At 44.4% G+C, this 14636-nt stretch overlaps 1 protein-coding gene across 22 annotated transcripts in view; it reads left to right on the forward strand.

The window, feature by feature from the left end:
- Positions 1 to 2988: 2988 nt before the first annotated feature.
- Positions 2989 to 14636, forward strand: part of TPM1 (tropomyosin 1) — a 34908-nt gene continuing 23260 nt past the window's right edge. For 4 of the 22 annotated variants that reach the window (XM_003339993.4, XM_007479532.3, XM_056808173.1 and 1 more), the window contains exon 1: positions 8595 to 9401. In XM_003339993.4, coding sequence (XP_003340041.1) covers positions 9270 to 9401 — 132 coding nt within the window. In that variant the 5' untranslated portion in view covers positions 8595 to 9269. Of the gene's footprint in view, positions 3438 to 4483; positions 4610 to 4825; positions 4952 to 8594; positions 9402 to 14636 lie in introns of those variants that run through there. The other 18 variants (XM_001366040.4, XM_007479529.3, XM_007479534.3 and 15 more) reach the window with 11 other exon arrangements.

A 14636-nucleotide genomic window follows, 5' to 3' on the forward strand; every position in this document is an offset into this window, starting at 1 on the left:
ACTAACAGAGCTACTCATATCCCCTCTGCCAGTGTAAGTTGTTTTTCAGTGTAAAAAGTTTCCACGTATTAAAATCCAGACAAGATCTCTTGGACCCTTTCCACTCACCATCTCTCCCTTACCTGACTGTTCCTCCTCCCATTTATTTATATTGCCAGAGAAACCATGGAGATATTCCTAGAAAGTCAGTGGTTTTCACACAGAAACTCTTAAAGTGACTACAGAGCCAACGAAGGGCACTAGAGTATTTGGGGTGAGATTTTATAGTTTAAATTCCTGGCTTTATGTCTTTGATTGACAGAATTCATTATTTGGGCATTCAGATCTTTGTTGTTCCACCTTCTAGTCTTGGGCTCAAATGAGGGAGAATCTCCCCAGTGTTAAGAATGAAAATTACTGACTCTGGGAACCCTTCTCAGAGTACTCTTAACTCATCTGGCTAATGATCAATGATTTATGGCTATGTGATCCTGAGACTGTATCCCCAACCATTACCCCCATTTCCAGCTTTGGATATAACAGATCTCAGATCCTGAATGTACTGCATACAAGACATTCTAAAAGTGCCAATAGATTAAAATTAAGACTTTGGGGATACCCTGTATAAATCCTTTATATGTTTTGGGAAAGCAAAAGGAGAGGATAGAAAGAAAAGGATGACATTCAAAGCTGTCCTAATCTGAGCAAAATCTACCTCTCCAGACTTATCTTCCTAGAGGAATTTCACCCCAACCAAGTAAGTCAAGTCCACAGGCATTTATTAAGCACCAACAGCTATTATGTGCCAGGAACTCTGTTAAATGCTTGGGATACAAAGAAAGGTGGGGAGAAATTAGTCCTTCTCAAGGATCTCACAGTCTAATGGAAGGGGAAACATGCATAACACTAAGTACAAACTATATACCCTTATATTACTTGGAAGTAATTTCAGAGAGAAAGTCCTAGAATTAAGAATGACAAGACAAGTCTTCTTTAAGAATGGAGAAATGTATATGAAAGAAGCAAGAAGGTGGGTGCTTAATAAGAGTTAATTGATTAATTGATGGCAATAAAAAGGCATTCTTAGATTCAGTGGTAGAAGATAAGGTCTTGGCAATTATCTATTCCAAACCTTCTTATTTTATTGGTAAGAAAATTAAGATCCAAAGACTTGTTCAAGGACTCAATTATCACACATTTCAAATTTATTTGAGATCACCTAATCCAATGGAGGTGGCAAGGGGGCTCAATGGATAGAGAGCCAGGCCTGGAGTCAGGAAGATCTGAGTTTACATACTAGCAATATGACCCTGAGAAAGTCACTTAACCTCTGTTTACCTCCATCCACTAAAGAAGGACATGGCAAACCAGGACAGTATCTTTGCCAAGAAACTCTATGGATCACATTGGTGTCCTATGTCCTCTGGCTCCCAAAGAATTGGACAGACTGAACAACAACCACCTTTATTTTATTGATAAGGAAACTGAATCCCAATGAGGTGAAGAGATTTAGCCAAAGTCATGCAGATAATAAATGGCAGAATTGATATTCGAACCCAGGTCCTCTGATGCTTCAAATTCAACACGTTTAGCTATACCAGCATGACATTATCTGACAAATATTTCCCATAAAGGCTCTATTTAGGTATAGTATAATGTTTTGGTCATTAGCAGTTTTCTATTGGGCAGTAAGGTTAATGAAAGAAACCTGATAAAATTCTGGCCAGGGAACATGATCGTCCTCTGAAGGGCTTACAAGTTGTTTGGCATTCCTGATCCACTCAGATACTGTCTGGGGAATATTCGGTATCTCATGTAGTACAGGTTGTGAATTATTCTATAGGGACTGTTAACAAGACCCTTCTCTGACTTAGCCACAACCACTTCCAGACCCTCAGTCAGTGCCTCCAGGGCAGCCTCCTTTTCCTCCCCCCCACGGAAGCTTTGGAAAGAACTGGCTTCTTTCCCCTTGGGGGAATAGAGTTAAGCATAATGAATGAAGGGGGAAATCCCCATGCTTACTAACAACTTTGCTCTACTTCGACTGGGATCTCACTGTGCAGGCTGCTATATTACCCCTCTCCACATCATACCTTGTGGGCAAAATGAGTTATCTTGGATTACATTTATCCCAGCCTTTAAGCCAAGTGGCTCCTGAATGCCTAACAAGGAAAGATGCTGATTTTTAAAATTATACCCTTATATTCATACGCTACTTCTTTTCTCTTGCTTGCTTGCAAAATTAAGCAAGTCCAACCATAGGCTCCTAACTCTATAGGCTTCCAAACATCATTTCGGTTTGAAGCTCAGAAAGAAGGCCGGCTGCGATCCATCCTAGCTGCGGTTTCAACACCGTTTCACCGAGCACCGGAGGGAAGGGGGATAAATTGTTGGGAACTTATACCCCAAAGATCCTGTTAATGTTCAGGAGTTTTGGTTTTTGTTTTTGGAGGGAGGAGCACAATTTGGTTGCTAGAAAGTGATATTCCCTGAGCAATACCAGGAAGATTAAGAGTTTTGTGAGAGAGCTGAGAAGCTGTAAAGGGAAGAGCCCCTAGCCCTGAGGCTCTGGGTGTGAAGAGAAAGGAATGCCAGGAGCCCCAACTAAACAAATTAGGACTGGAAAACTGGGTGTTCGGTGTGTACGCCTAATGTGCCTAAACGCAACAATTTCTAACTTCTTTTCTCACTCCGGAACCCTAACTCACTTTCCCCAGCCACAGAAAAACTGTTGGGGGGTGAATGGGGTGGACAGCTACACACAAATCGAGTTTGATCCGAGAAGACCTCACCGGTCTTAAAACTCAAGTTCCCTTCAGGGACCCGGGGCAGCGAAGCCCAGGATCTTCTCTCCTGAGTCCCTTCTCCCTTGGCCTCGGCGAGCGCAGGTTTGGAAATAGGCACACAAACCCAAAGCCCCGCCGCCTCCGTTCCTCTGGGCCCCATATATAGTCATATCCACCGTCAAATGGCAGGCGGCAGCGAATAGGCGAGCAGCCCCAGAGGGCGGAGAGGGGGAAGGGAGCAGGAGCAGGGAGGGGAAGGGGAAAGGGGGAAGGGAAAAAAAAAACTTTTCCAAAAAAGTATTGGCTGTCTTGAGGAATGTGGTCGCCCCCTTGGGAAAGTACATATCTGAGAGCAGCTGGCGGCTCTGCGCTCCCACTCCAGCTCGACTGCCTGTCCCAGCACAGACCTGCCTCCTCCTCGTCCTCCTCCTTCAGCCCCGGCCCCCTTAGTGCTGCCGCACCTCCTCCTCCTCCGCTGCACCGCATCTCCGGCTCAGTTCCCGGCTTCAGCTTCTACAGTGCACTGTCCCTGCCCCGGGCCCCCACTCCACCGCCACCATGGATGCCATCAAGAAGAAGATGCAGATGCTGAAGCTGGACAAGGAGAATGCCTTGGACCGGGCTGAGCAGGCAGAGGCCGACAAGAAGGCGGCGGAGGACCGGAGCAAGCAGGTCTGCAGTTATCCTCTTTCGTTCCCCCTCCTCATCATTGCCCTTTCCCTCCCCCCCGCCCAGGTCCTGAGTGGTTCCGGTGGAAGCTGCCGCAACCCACCTACTCAGGGACCCTAGTCCTACTGCCCCTTCCACCCCACTCCCCCTTTCCCTCTCGGATCTCAAGGAGTCATCCTAGGATAGACTTCGAAGGAGAGGCACAAAGCAAGCCGTCCCATTTGAGTGTGAACTTTTTGATTCCCTACTCGAACCTTTTCCCTCCTTGCCTCCGACTTGCGGTCGTGGGAGAACAGTCCAAGTGCCGAAGGAAATTGATGTTTAACCTTGGACACGACTTTTCCTTTTAAACTGAGGCGCTAGGGATGGTGTAGCTACACCCCTACACCAAGGGAAAGGGGGTGTTGGGGCTAGAAGAGAGTAGGAGTCCGGACTTTTAAAAGTTCTACTGAATTTAAGGATGTAGCTATTCAGTTGGGAGGAGGTATTTGGATTTTGGTGGGACCTCTTGGTTTATTCCTCCCCACCCTGCCCCACCCCGAGCAGTAAAAAGATGGATGGGGGAGGGGGTTAATTGTTTCCAAAGTGAAAAATCATTATAGAATGGCGGAGACTGCCTAATGGTTAGAGAGAAGAGAGTGGTACTACCAGAGAATTCTGTAACCACTGAGGGGTGGGAGGGGGAGGTCGGGGCGGACTGATTATGATTCTCGGAGCGAGTAGATGTGTGACCCTACTCCCGCAGGTCAGAAACCTTTCTACGCAGGAATAGGATAGAAGAATAGAAAATAAGAGAAATATGTATTTCCCCTCAGTTTGTCCACACACACACACACACACACACACACACACACACACACACACACCAACACTCACCCATAGCTCCATCCCTCATCTCAGAATACTCAACCTCCCAACCCATCCCCCGCTCTCGGATGGTGGCATCTCAGCCTAAGAGCTGAAGCCAATCTTGTCTGTGTGTGTGTGTCTCTGTGTATCTTTACATCCCCCCTCTCCGCAACCGCGCTCCTCGCGCCCGGCGCCCCTAGCTCGAGGAAGACATTTCGGCCAAGGAGAAGCTGCTGCGCGTGGCGGAGGATGAGCGGGACCGGGTGCTGGAGGAGCTGCATAAGGCGGAGGACAGCCTCCTCACCGCAGATGAAACCGCCGCCAAGGTACCGGAGGCCTGGCACCCAGCGCAGAAGTGTCTAACTTTCTCTCTCTCTCTCTCTCTCTCCCCTTCCCTGTCCCTCTCTTCCTCTTTCTGTCTCTGACCTTCCTCTGTTTCTGTGCACCTACACCCCTCCCGTGCGCGATCACGCTGCCTGCTGCACTACCCCACCCCCTCCATCCCCCGGCCCTGTCCCCCTCCCCCGCGGCCCATCTCCCAGCTGGAGGACGAGCTGGTCTCCCTGCAAAAGAAGCTGAAGGGCACTGAGGATGAGCTGGACAAGTATTCTGAGGCCCTCAAAGACGCCCAAGAGAAATTGGAGCTGGCTGAAAAAAAGGCGACCGATGTAAGTATCACACACCACCCCAGCTGCCCTCCCCTTGTCTCAGAACTCCGGGTCACACCCCTGTACCCAACTGCCCAGTACCCCCAGGGTGTCACTGGGTTTGGGGGAAAATGAAAACACTACCTACACTTGGCTGGTCGTCTATACACCCACCTCACCACTGGCATAGCTCACTGGATGCCGCCTCCAACTTGCTAGCGCACATTCATTTGATTTCAACATTCTTATCTCTCTCTATTTCTGCCCCTTTGGGGGGGGGGGAGGGAGGTGTGAAGAATGAGTGGAAAACAGGACAGCTGGAGGCCGATATTGAAACATTATATAGCCCTCTAGGTGGAAATTATCTGAGTTTACAAACTCTGAGAGCGTTTGCATAGAGCAGGTTGTGCTTTTCGGAATTTTCTGCCCTTTTATTTTGAGAGTCCTAGACACAGCTCTTTGAAATGTAGGCCTGAGAAAGCCAAAGGCCAGTGCCTTACTTTAAAAAGATGAAATGACTACAGCTTTTGATTAGGAAGTCTGCTTCTAGACTTTCCAGCCCAGAGACACTTGATGCCAGTGATCCAGCCTGGGAAAGCTATAGCCCTCTACTCAAGGAACAGCAAGGAAGATGATACTTGCTTGGGTCTGCAGTCTGTAGGAGTTAAGATCCAGAAAGTAAGCTGGAAGTTATATATAGCTCAGTGCTTTATATGGTATAGTGTGTGATCTGCACCCCTGCTCCCTCCTCATCCCAACCCCCCCCCAGCCCCACCTGTCAACCTTCTGACTAGCATCACGTAGTTTTATGTGTGTAATGAATAGTTAACATCTCTAAAGTTCAGACAAATTTGCATTCAGACATTACCATACTTTACAATTCCACACAAAGGATGCTTGCTTCTTCTTCCTTGTAAAATCAACCCAAGCAGTGAACTTGCAAAAGACTGATTTTTACTTTCATTTAATTCATTTTCAGAATGGATATCTAATTAGGGAAATACATTTTAGAATGTTGATTAATTAAGAAAGTACTTAGGGTGTTAATAATAAGTTCATGTATTTATGATTGAGGAAAAGTGCTATTCTAAGTTGACTCTTGACTCCAAAGCAGATTTTTGTATGCCAGAGGAAAGCACAAATATGAGTCCATCATGATAAATCAGAGTTAAAGACTGCTCTAAAATGAAAAGCCTATAATTTTGTACTCCAGAGCTGTGCTTTTGCAAATGGGAAATCCTTCTTGGATGAAAGCTAAGTTCTTAACTATGAAAACTGAGGTTCTTAGGGGAATTGACTGACCCAGCCAGAACATAGTTAAGCTTTATACTATTCAGTTTTTAAAAGAGAACTTGAAAAAAGTATGTCTCTATGACTGTATGTAATGTGGATCAGATGTCTTTTTCTGTATATGGCTAAAAGGATGGAGGCATGTCTGCCCCCCCAATTCTCCAGCAGGACGTTTATTTAGCTTGTTCAAAAGAGCCGCTGATAGATCAAGGGGAGATATTCCTTATAAGGAAAAGAATGTGGAGTATTTGGAAACAGCTCTGTGAGGCTGAAGGCAGGAGAGGGAGAAAAATGCTACTTGATTTCTTAAGAGGAAAAAAGATAATTGTTGTAACTGCAGTGTGCTGACTGCCATGCCCCTTTATTAAAAAGTTTCATTTAAAGGAACTGTGGAATGGGGTGGGGCAGGAGTGGAGCAGATGATATTTAAAGTCAGCTGGGGAGTGGGAGAAGGGGGCAAAAAGGGAAAGGGAATGCAGGGGTGGCTCCTGAGACTCCTTTAAGTCATTTTTGTCATAGGAGAGACTACTTGCTATTAAGGTATATCGATTTACATCCCTAATTCTTTTAAGAGTTGTTTGTAAACACAAAGGGGGTGAGGAGTAGAGGAGATTGGAACAGTTTGTCAGTAAATCATAGAATATTAGAACTAGAAGGGACCTTGGAAAATCACCTAATCAAACACCCACTTCCCTCCATTTTCCAGATGAGCTTGAGGCCCATATACTTTATCATTTACTTTACTTTAACATTTGCAGATCATTGTTGTATTATCTCAGTTTTTCCTCTCAACAACTCTATGAGTAGATGCCATTATTGTCCCCATTTACTGATAGGTAAACTAAGAGTGAGAGAAGTTATGTGATTTAAGCAATGTCTCAGAGCTAATTACAGGTAGTGTTCAATTTAAAGTGATTTAGCCACCAGGAAAAAAATCATTCTTAAGACTCAGAGAAAAAGATAAATGTCCTTAGAAAAAGAAATGAACTAATTAAGTCATATACTGCACTTATAAATCTTCAAAGAGTTCCTTTTCTTCTCTTCTGTAATGCCTAGATTCCCCCTCCATCCCCCAACCCCTCAAAGAATTCACAATGAAGGAGGCTATAGTATTCCCTGTGAGTTTAGGGGAGGAGCTGGAGCATTTACAAACTGAGCTGATGAATGGTATGGAACAAAGTGAGAAATGAGGCCTACATGGTGTGAAATTCCCCAGCCCTGTTTCCTTTGTCAGGTCTGAAGAATCTTGCCAGAAGCTTTGCGAAAATGGTTTAGGAAAGTCATGGAGTGGTGTCTTCCCATCTTCATAGACATGTGCCCTACTCTACTCATGGTTTTTTGGTAGTTTTTTCCCCAAATTTTCTTTCCCTTTCTTGACTACATAACCTCCAGCAAGATTAGACTTTTTAACAAGACCTCCTGAGAGGGAAACTTGGGAATTAAATGCCCTCTCAATAGTGGTGGATACTTCACCCCCAAAATTGGAAGCATCTGTAACCTGAAATGTATTCATTTTCAGCCCTTTTTTTCCTGTCAGGTCCCTGGGGTGAACAGTGTCTCTAGTGCTCTTCATGTTACTGATGAGTTAGGATTGGGACTGGATATGTGATTTCATTAAATGAGAGAATTCTACCAATGAAGAACAGCATTTTCACTGCAATTTATAATCTTAAAATATTGCCTGGGGAGCTATGATGTTAAGTAAGTTGCCCAGGGTCAAAACAGTGTGTGCCAGAGAAAGGATTTGAACCCAGTTGCTCTTGCTGACCCGAAAAAAGGATGATCCTCCTTCTAATTTTACCAAGCAGGACTTGAACCAGGATCTCAGATCCAGTGTTTTTGCTTTCAAAGTGGTAGCTTTGTATAGTGGGAAAAGTGGAAACGTCCTGGAAGTTTTACCCTCAGTTCTGGCTTCTACGTTTAAGTTGTTATTATCATCTGCTCCTGGACAAACACTTGTTGGCAAATACCCCACATTTAAGGTCTGTCAAGTTTTGGAGTCAGTAGGACATGGGTTCAAATGCTGCCTCTGACTCTTACTAGTTGTATGCCCATCTCTCCAAGCCTCAGCTTCCTCCTATGTAAAGAGAAAGGATGGACTAGATGTTCGATAAAGTCTCTTTTCAACTCTAAATCCCTAATCTTCTTGATTTATCATCATGCCTAGTAGGTCTGCAGGATTTTGGTGGTGGGGTGCTAGTCCTCATTTGGCCTGGATCCTTCGCCTTTTTTTTTTTTTTAAAGAGGAAAGCGCTTCATCTAATTCTTTGCTAAACATTTCATCTTTACCCTCAAGAGGAATCCTCTTTGGACGATGCGATTAAAAATAGCTCTTCTACGCGTGGCCACGAGGGGGTGCTCCAGCTCTTCACAGTCCGGTCCCGTTATCTTTTTCTTCTCCCCACTCCCACCCCCTCCCCCATCTTCGACTGGGGTGGGGAGGAAGGGTTAGGCGGCTGCAAAACTTAATTACTAGGGGGAGGGGGAAGGGGGAAAAAAAGGTGTGTATTGGGAGGGGAAACGATCACCCGCCCCCAAATGAAGCGACTGACCGCACCCGAGCTAAGCTGGGTTGTCCAGGTACCTTTTCCTACGCCAGCACTGCAATTTAGAACGCCCCCCACCCAGGGGCTTTGCAGAACCTTGCAAAGAGCCGCATTGCATTCCAGCGCATCGCACCCTCACCCGGCCAGCCCCCGCCTCCAGGCTCTACCCGCCCCCCAGCACCGCATTCTGCTGCTCCCCGGGCACCAGCCCGAGGTTGGTTTGTTTGCTCCGCAAACCGCGGCTACTCAGCCTAGCCCGGAGAGGCGGGGGGGACTTCCGGGGCTGAGCCTGAGGGAGGCAAGGGAGAAGGAGAAGGAGCAGAGGGAGAGAAGGCTGCGGCAGCTCAGGCCAGTGCAAAGCCAAGCCCGGGAAAGAACCTCAGGAGCAGCCGCGCCCGTGTCCGAAAGGTTGCCGACAGCCCCTTCGAGGGTCCTCCCATTGCAGCCTCTTCCCGTCTCCTGCTGCTCCTCCTCCTCCTCCTTCCTCCGTGCTGCCGGTAACGATGGCGGGTATCAGCTCTCTGGAGGCGGTGAGAAGGAAGATCAGGAGCTTGCAGGAGCAGGCGGACTCTGCCGAGGAGCGAGCGGGAAGCCTGCAACGGGAGCTAGACCAGGAGAGGAAACTGAGGGAAACTGTAAGAGAGCTAATCTTGTCCTTTCCCTTCCCCTACCCCCAACCCTGCGTCCGCTGTAGTCCTTCTGCTGTCCCCAGGTGCGGCCCCTCACCTCTGCCTGCACCGGTTCCTGCTGCTCTCTCTACTTGGGTGGCTTCTGGGGTCCCCCACCTGTTCCTGCCCCCTTCTCTGCGCATGTTGCACATCGCAACTTATCAGAAGGAGGAGGGTAAGAAAGGCCTAAAAGTAGGGAGCCCACCCTACCCCTTCCTTTTCACCCATCATTCCTCTGGTCTTAACCGGGAAAAGGGAAAAGGAATGTCTTCTGCAGGGGAGGCAAGAGAGGGTTTCAGAAAGAATTCTTCCAGGGAGCTATCCATTTTCTGGGGTGGTCTTCATTCCTGTTCCAGTTCAGCTACCTCAGTGTCCCCAGGACTCCCCCTCCTCTTCCTCCCTCGATGCTTTCTCCTGAATTTATTTTGTGAGTAGGGAAAAGATATCTTCTTTTGGGTGGAGTGGTAGAGAAGAAAGCCATCTAGTCATTTAGAGAGACTGACATTTTAAAGGCCTAATGATGCTAAACCCGCCATCCCTATTGACCTAGAAGTTCTCAAAACCTTAGGCAGCACCCAGTGTTTGGTGGGGAATTACCACTTACAGTCCTTTTTACTCCTCCTTTGTGCCCCTTTCTTTCCTCCTCCCCCCACCCCCCTGAAGTCTTCTTATACAGATATCCCATTGTTACAGAGGCTTGATGTGTTGGGTAACTTTAGATGAGTGCCAACATTTATTAGGTGCATTTGCCCCACCACCACCCACTTCAATGTAATACCAGACCTCATTCCTTTCTCCCAAGGCAAACATCTCCAAGCAAATATGAATAGGGTTTCTTAGAGGCACTTAAGGTGATTGTATCTGGTTGGTTCTGTGTGATTTCTGGATCAGGGAATTTTTTTAAAGTACTTTAGAAATTATTTTGATGAAAGTGAATGTGACATCCAGCTGTGTTGTATTCAGGACTAGTCTGTATCAAGTTCCTTTTGAAATAACTGTGTGACTAAATAGAAATTTGTGTGTACTAAATTAACAGAATAATATAGCCTGAGGACTTTTTTTTTTTTGCATTAAAAAGTTAATAATAGGGAAAGCCCAACAGAATTTACTCTGGGTTCTCAAAAAAAGAAAATCCTCAAACTGAGGTTACCCTGTGTTCTCAAAGGACTTGCCTCTGGAGACTAAGCTCTGTCGGTAGGTACTACCAAGCTAGAAAAACTTTTTTAAGTTCTGATCTGGCATTCACTAGCCAAATTAAGGAGCTGCTCACAGGGCAACAGATTTTTTTTTTTGGCCAAAGCAACTGATGAAAAGGTCTTCTAAGATACAGAACAAGTAAGCACACTAATGAAATTTAGCATCTGTGGAAGTTTTTATGAAAAGGAAATCAGACAGGTGTTTTTTTTTCTTTATTTGGTTTAAAAGATAAGATAGCATAGATCTTTCAGGTATCTAGGTAGTAAATTTCCACCCCCGCAATCACCTAAATGCTTTGCCAAAATCTAGGCTTTTTTCCATTGGAGCATTACAACTTTAAACTTTATAGTACTTTAACTCCATGGTTCCTTTCCTTCCTTTGTCTCTTGCCAGGTATTCTTGTGTAAAAAGATTTTGCCAATCAATTTAAAGATCTTTCTTTCTTAAATCTTTTCCACCCATGAATAAAACAATAAAAACTTATAGAGAGAAAAGGAATAAACTAGAACATACAAAATGGCTTGTGGGAATGGAAGTCTGATCTTCTGATCTTCTGCCAGCATTAATAGTTGATGTTGAAACTCCTTCCACACTAAAGAGGGAATTCAACAATAGTATAAGGGAAGTTTCTGTGATTGCTACCTTAGCATAGTAATGCTTTTGCTTGACATGGAAATAGAAGTATATTTTATCAGAATGTTATATATCACCTTGATCTATGTTTTTCCATGTTTTGTGTATTTTATTTATAATAACTGCTCTTTGCCATTTGGCTGTAGGTACCACCAACATAGTTGTTTGTTTGTTTTTTTAAACCCTCACCTATCTTGGAATCAATACTATGTACTGGTTCCAAGGCAGAAGAGCAGTAAGAGCTAGGCAATGGGGGTTAGGTGACTTGCCCAAAGTCACACAGGTAGGGATTATCTGGAGCTAGATTTGAATCTAGAACCTTCTGTCTGGGCCTGGCTCTCAATCCATTGAGCCACCCAGCTGCCCCCACCAACATAGGTTTTTTTTTTTCCTCAAAAAAAAACAAACCCCTTATCTTCCATCTTAGAATCAAAACTGTGCATTGGTTCTATGGCAGAAGAGCAGTGAGGGCTAGGCAATTATGTGACTTGCCCAGGGTCTATATAGCTAAGAAACATCTGAGGCAAAATTTGAACCCAGCACCTTCTGACTCCAGGCCTGGCTCTCAGCATACTAATAGTCAACTAACTACCCTAACATACTTTTTAAATTAAATTATTTTGTTTTTCTTTATTTTATGACAGTGGCAAATTTACACATAAGTTTTCCAGGGTTATGTGATTCGTGTTGTCTCACCTCCCAGCATACTTAAAAAAAAAAATCTTGCCTTTTATCTTAGAATAGATATGCAGTATCAGTTCTGAGACAATAGTAATAAGGCCTGGGCAGTTGGGATTAAGTAACTTGCCCAGGGTCACATAGCTAGGGAGGGTCTGAGATCAAGTTTGAACCCAGTTCCTCCTGGCTCCAGACCTGGCAGGTAGGTGCCACCTACCTGGACAACATACTTTTAAGAAAGGCTGGTCTCTAAAGATATTGTACTCTGGACTATGAAGATCATAGGATTTATAACTAGAAGGAAACCTTGGGTATCATTCAGTCCAGCCCATTTTATAAAGAAAGAAAACTGAGACTCAGAAAGGAAATTAATTATCCCCCAAGGGGATGACCCAGGTCCTTTGATTCTGAGGCCAATGTTCCCTTGGATAATAAATCTACAGCTGGTAGGGACCTCAAAGGGCATTTGATTCAACCCCCTCATTTTACAGATGAGGAAGCTAAGACCCAGAGAAGTTCATTCTTGCTGCTGTTCTTTGTGGTGTGATGGAGTGAACACTGAAGGTGGAGTCAGCGGACCAGAATTTGAATTCTGCCTCAGTCCTCTACTTATTATTTATGTGGCCTTGTACAGGGCACCCTTCTGTGACTCCCAGAACCCTAATTTCCTCATTTGTAACATAAAGAGAGTAGAATGAGATGACCTGGAAGGTTCTTTGCAGATCTACATTTATGATTCCAGACTGCTTTCCTCACACCAATAATAATAATGGACCAGTAAGTAATGAATGAACTTAGACCAAGAGAACAGAATTTTGAAGATGGAGAACATCATTCTCCACATGTCCCTTATTTTGGTTGTCCCTAAATTTGAAACTTGGGTAGCCAGTTTGCGGTTTTTCCTTCAAAGTAATCAGGTGGGATATATCTTAAATCCTAGATAACATGCCTTTTTCTGGCAGCTAAGGTAGGGAATAAATCATTTTTCCTCAATTATGAGCCATTGCAGAAAATGGTTATTGGCTCCAAAGGAGAGTTCTTCAAGAAAAAAAATCTACTCCTAGTGTGACTCACTCTGGCTCTGTCATCTCACTCAAGTTAAGGGCTTTCCAGAAGAACTTAATTCGTACTAGAAGGATGATTTAGGTTGCAAACTTGCCTTTCTACCAGTATATTTTTTTTATTTGCTGATTATTAGAATTTTTTTTAAACCCTTACCTTCCATCAATCATTGCTTTCTGAGAGGCTTTTTTTTCCTCCCTGGTTGTGCATCCAAGAACTTGAGGAAGTCCACTTTCCTTGGAATGGTGGTTAACTCTAAATCAAGAGTCCATAACTTCTTGTGTGTCATGGGCTTCTTTTGGATTCTTAGAATGGGGGAGGGGGTGTTAATTAATTATTTAATTATATTTCCCCATGGTTACATGATTCATATTCTTTCCCTCCCCATTCCCAAAGCTGATGAACAGTTTCACTGGTTTATACATGTATCATTGTAGAATAATGTTTTGTTTTTGTTTTTAAAAACCCTTATCTTCTGTCTTAGAACCAATGTTCTAAGGCAGAAGAGTGGTAAGGGCTAGGCAGTGAAAGTTAAGTGACTTGTCCAGGGTCACACAGCTAGGAAGTGTCTGAGGCCAGATTTGAACCCTGGCTCTCCATCTGCTGAGCCACCCAGCTGCCCCCACGGAATGATGTTTTTAAATGATTGAAGGAATGTCAAATTTGTTCAACTTTACTGAAAGGAAAGGTTTTTTTAAAAACCCAACATTGAGGCACAACCTCCTTACAGAGTAGCAATCTACTGATGATGTCCTCTCAGGCTCCATACAGTGAAATAGCTTCTTCATCAATAAGGCTGTGATCCAGAGAGGACACTGCTCACTATTTTAGATCTCTGGAAGTAGGCAGTTTACTCACATTCCAAGCTGTTTCCCCCTCTGGCGTTGGTAAATATTTTAGATACTCTGAGAATCTGAGAGTGAACTTTGTTTGAGCATTTTGCATTCTCAGTATGGCTCTAACATGAAATGTATAATCTCAGTTTCCTTTTTGCCAAAATGAGTGAGGCAAAGGCATTCCAGTGCCTTGTTCTCCTCTTTCCTAATTACACAAAAAGGTCTCATGAAGTAGAAGCTTTGGCCGGGTGAGGAAGGTGGTGTTTATCTGTGATCCATGGGAGGGCCCCTCAATGTCATCAGTGTTTTTCCCCTTTCCTTGCCATATAAGGATAGACGTTTTGCTTGGCTGCTGAGTCACTTGGGCTTTATACAGCAACTTGGGTGAAATTCTTGGTGTAACTAACTACACATCAAGTGAAAAGACCTGACCTTTGGTCTTCCACTGCTCTATCTTTTCACTCAAGTTAAGGGCTTTCCCGAATAACTTCAGTCTTATTAGAAGGATGATTTGGGTTGCAAAATTGCCTTTCTACCAGTATATTTTTATATTTGCTGATCATTAGAATTTTTTTAAACCCTTACCTTCTATCTTAGAATCAATACTGTGTATTGGTTCCAAGGCAGAAGAGTGGTATGGGCTAGGCAATGGGAGTCAAGTGACTTGCCCAGGGTCACACAGCTGGGAAGTGTCTGAGGCCAGATTGGAACCTATACTTGTTTGTTTTTTAGTAAATGCCTTTTCCTATTTTTTAATTGATTTAGGTTAAAATAGCCTATCTTAAAGGAAAACCTA

This window comes from Monodelphis domestica, chromosome 1, assembly GCF_027887165.1.
Source record: "Monodelphis domestica isolate mMonDom1 chromosome 1, mMonDom1.pri, whole genome shotgun sequence".
Taxonomy (NCBI): Eukaryota; Metazoa; Chordata; class Mammalia; order Didelphimorphia; family Didelphidae; genus Monodelphis; species Monodelphis domestica.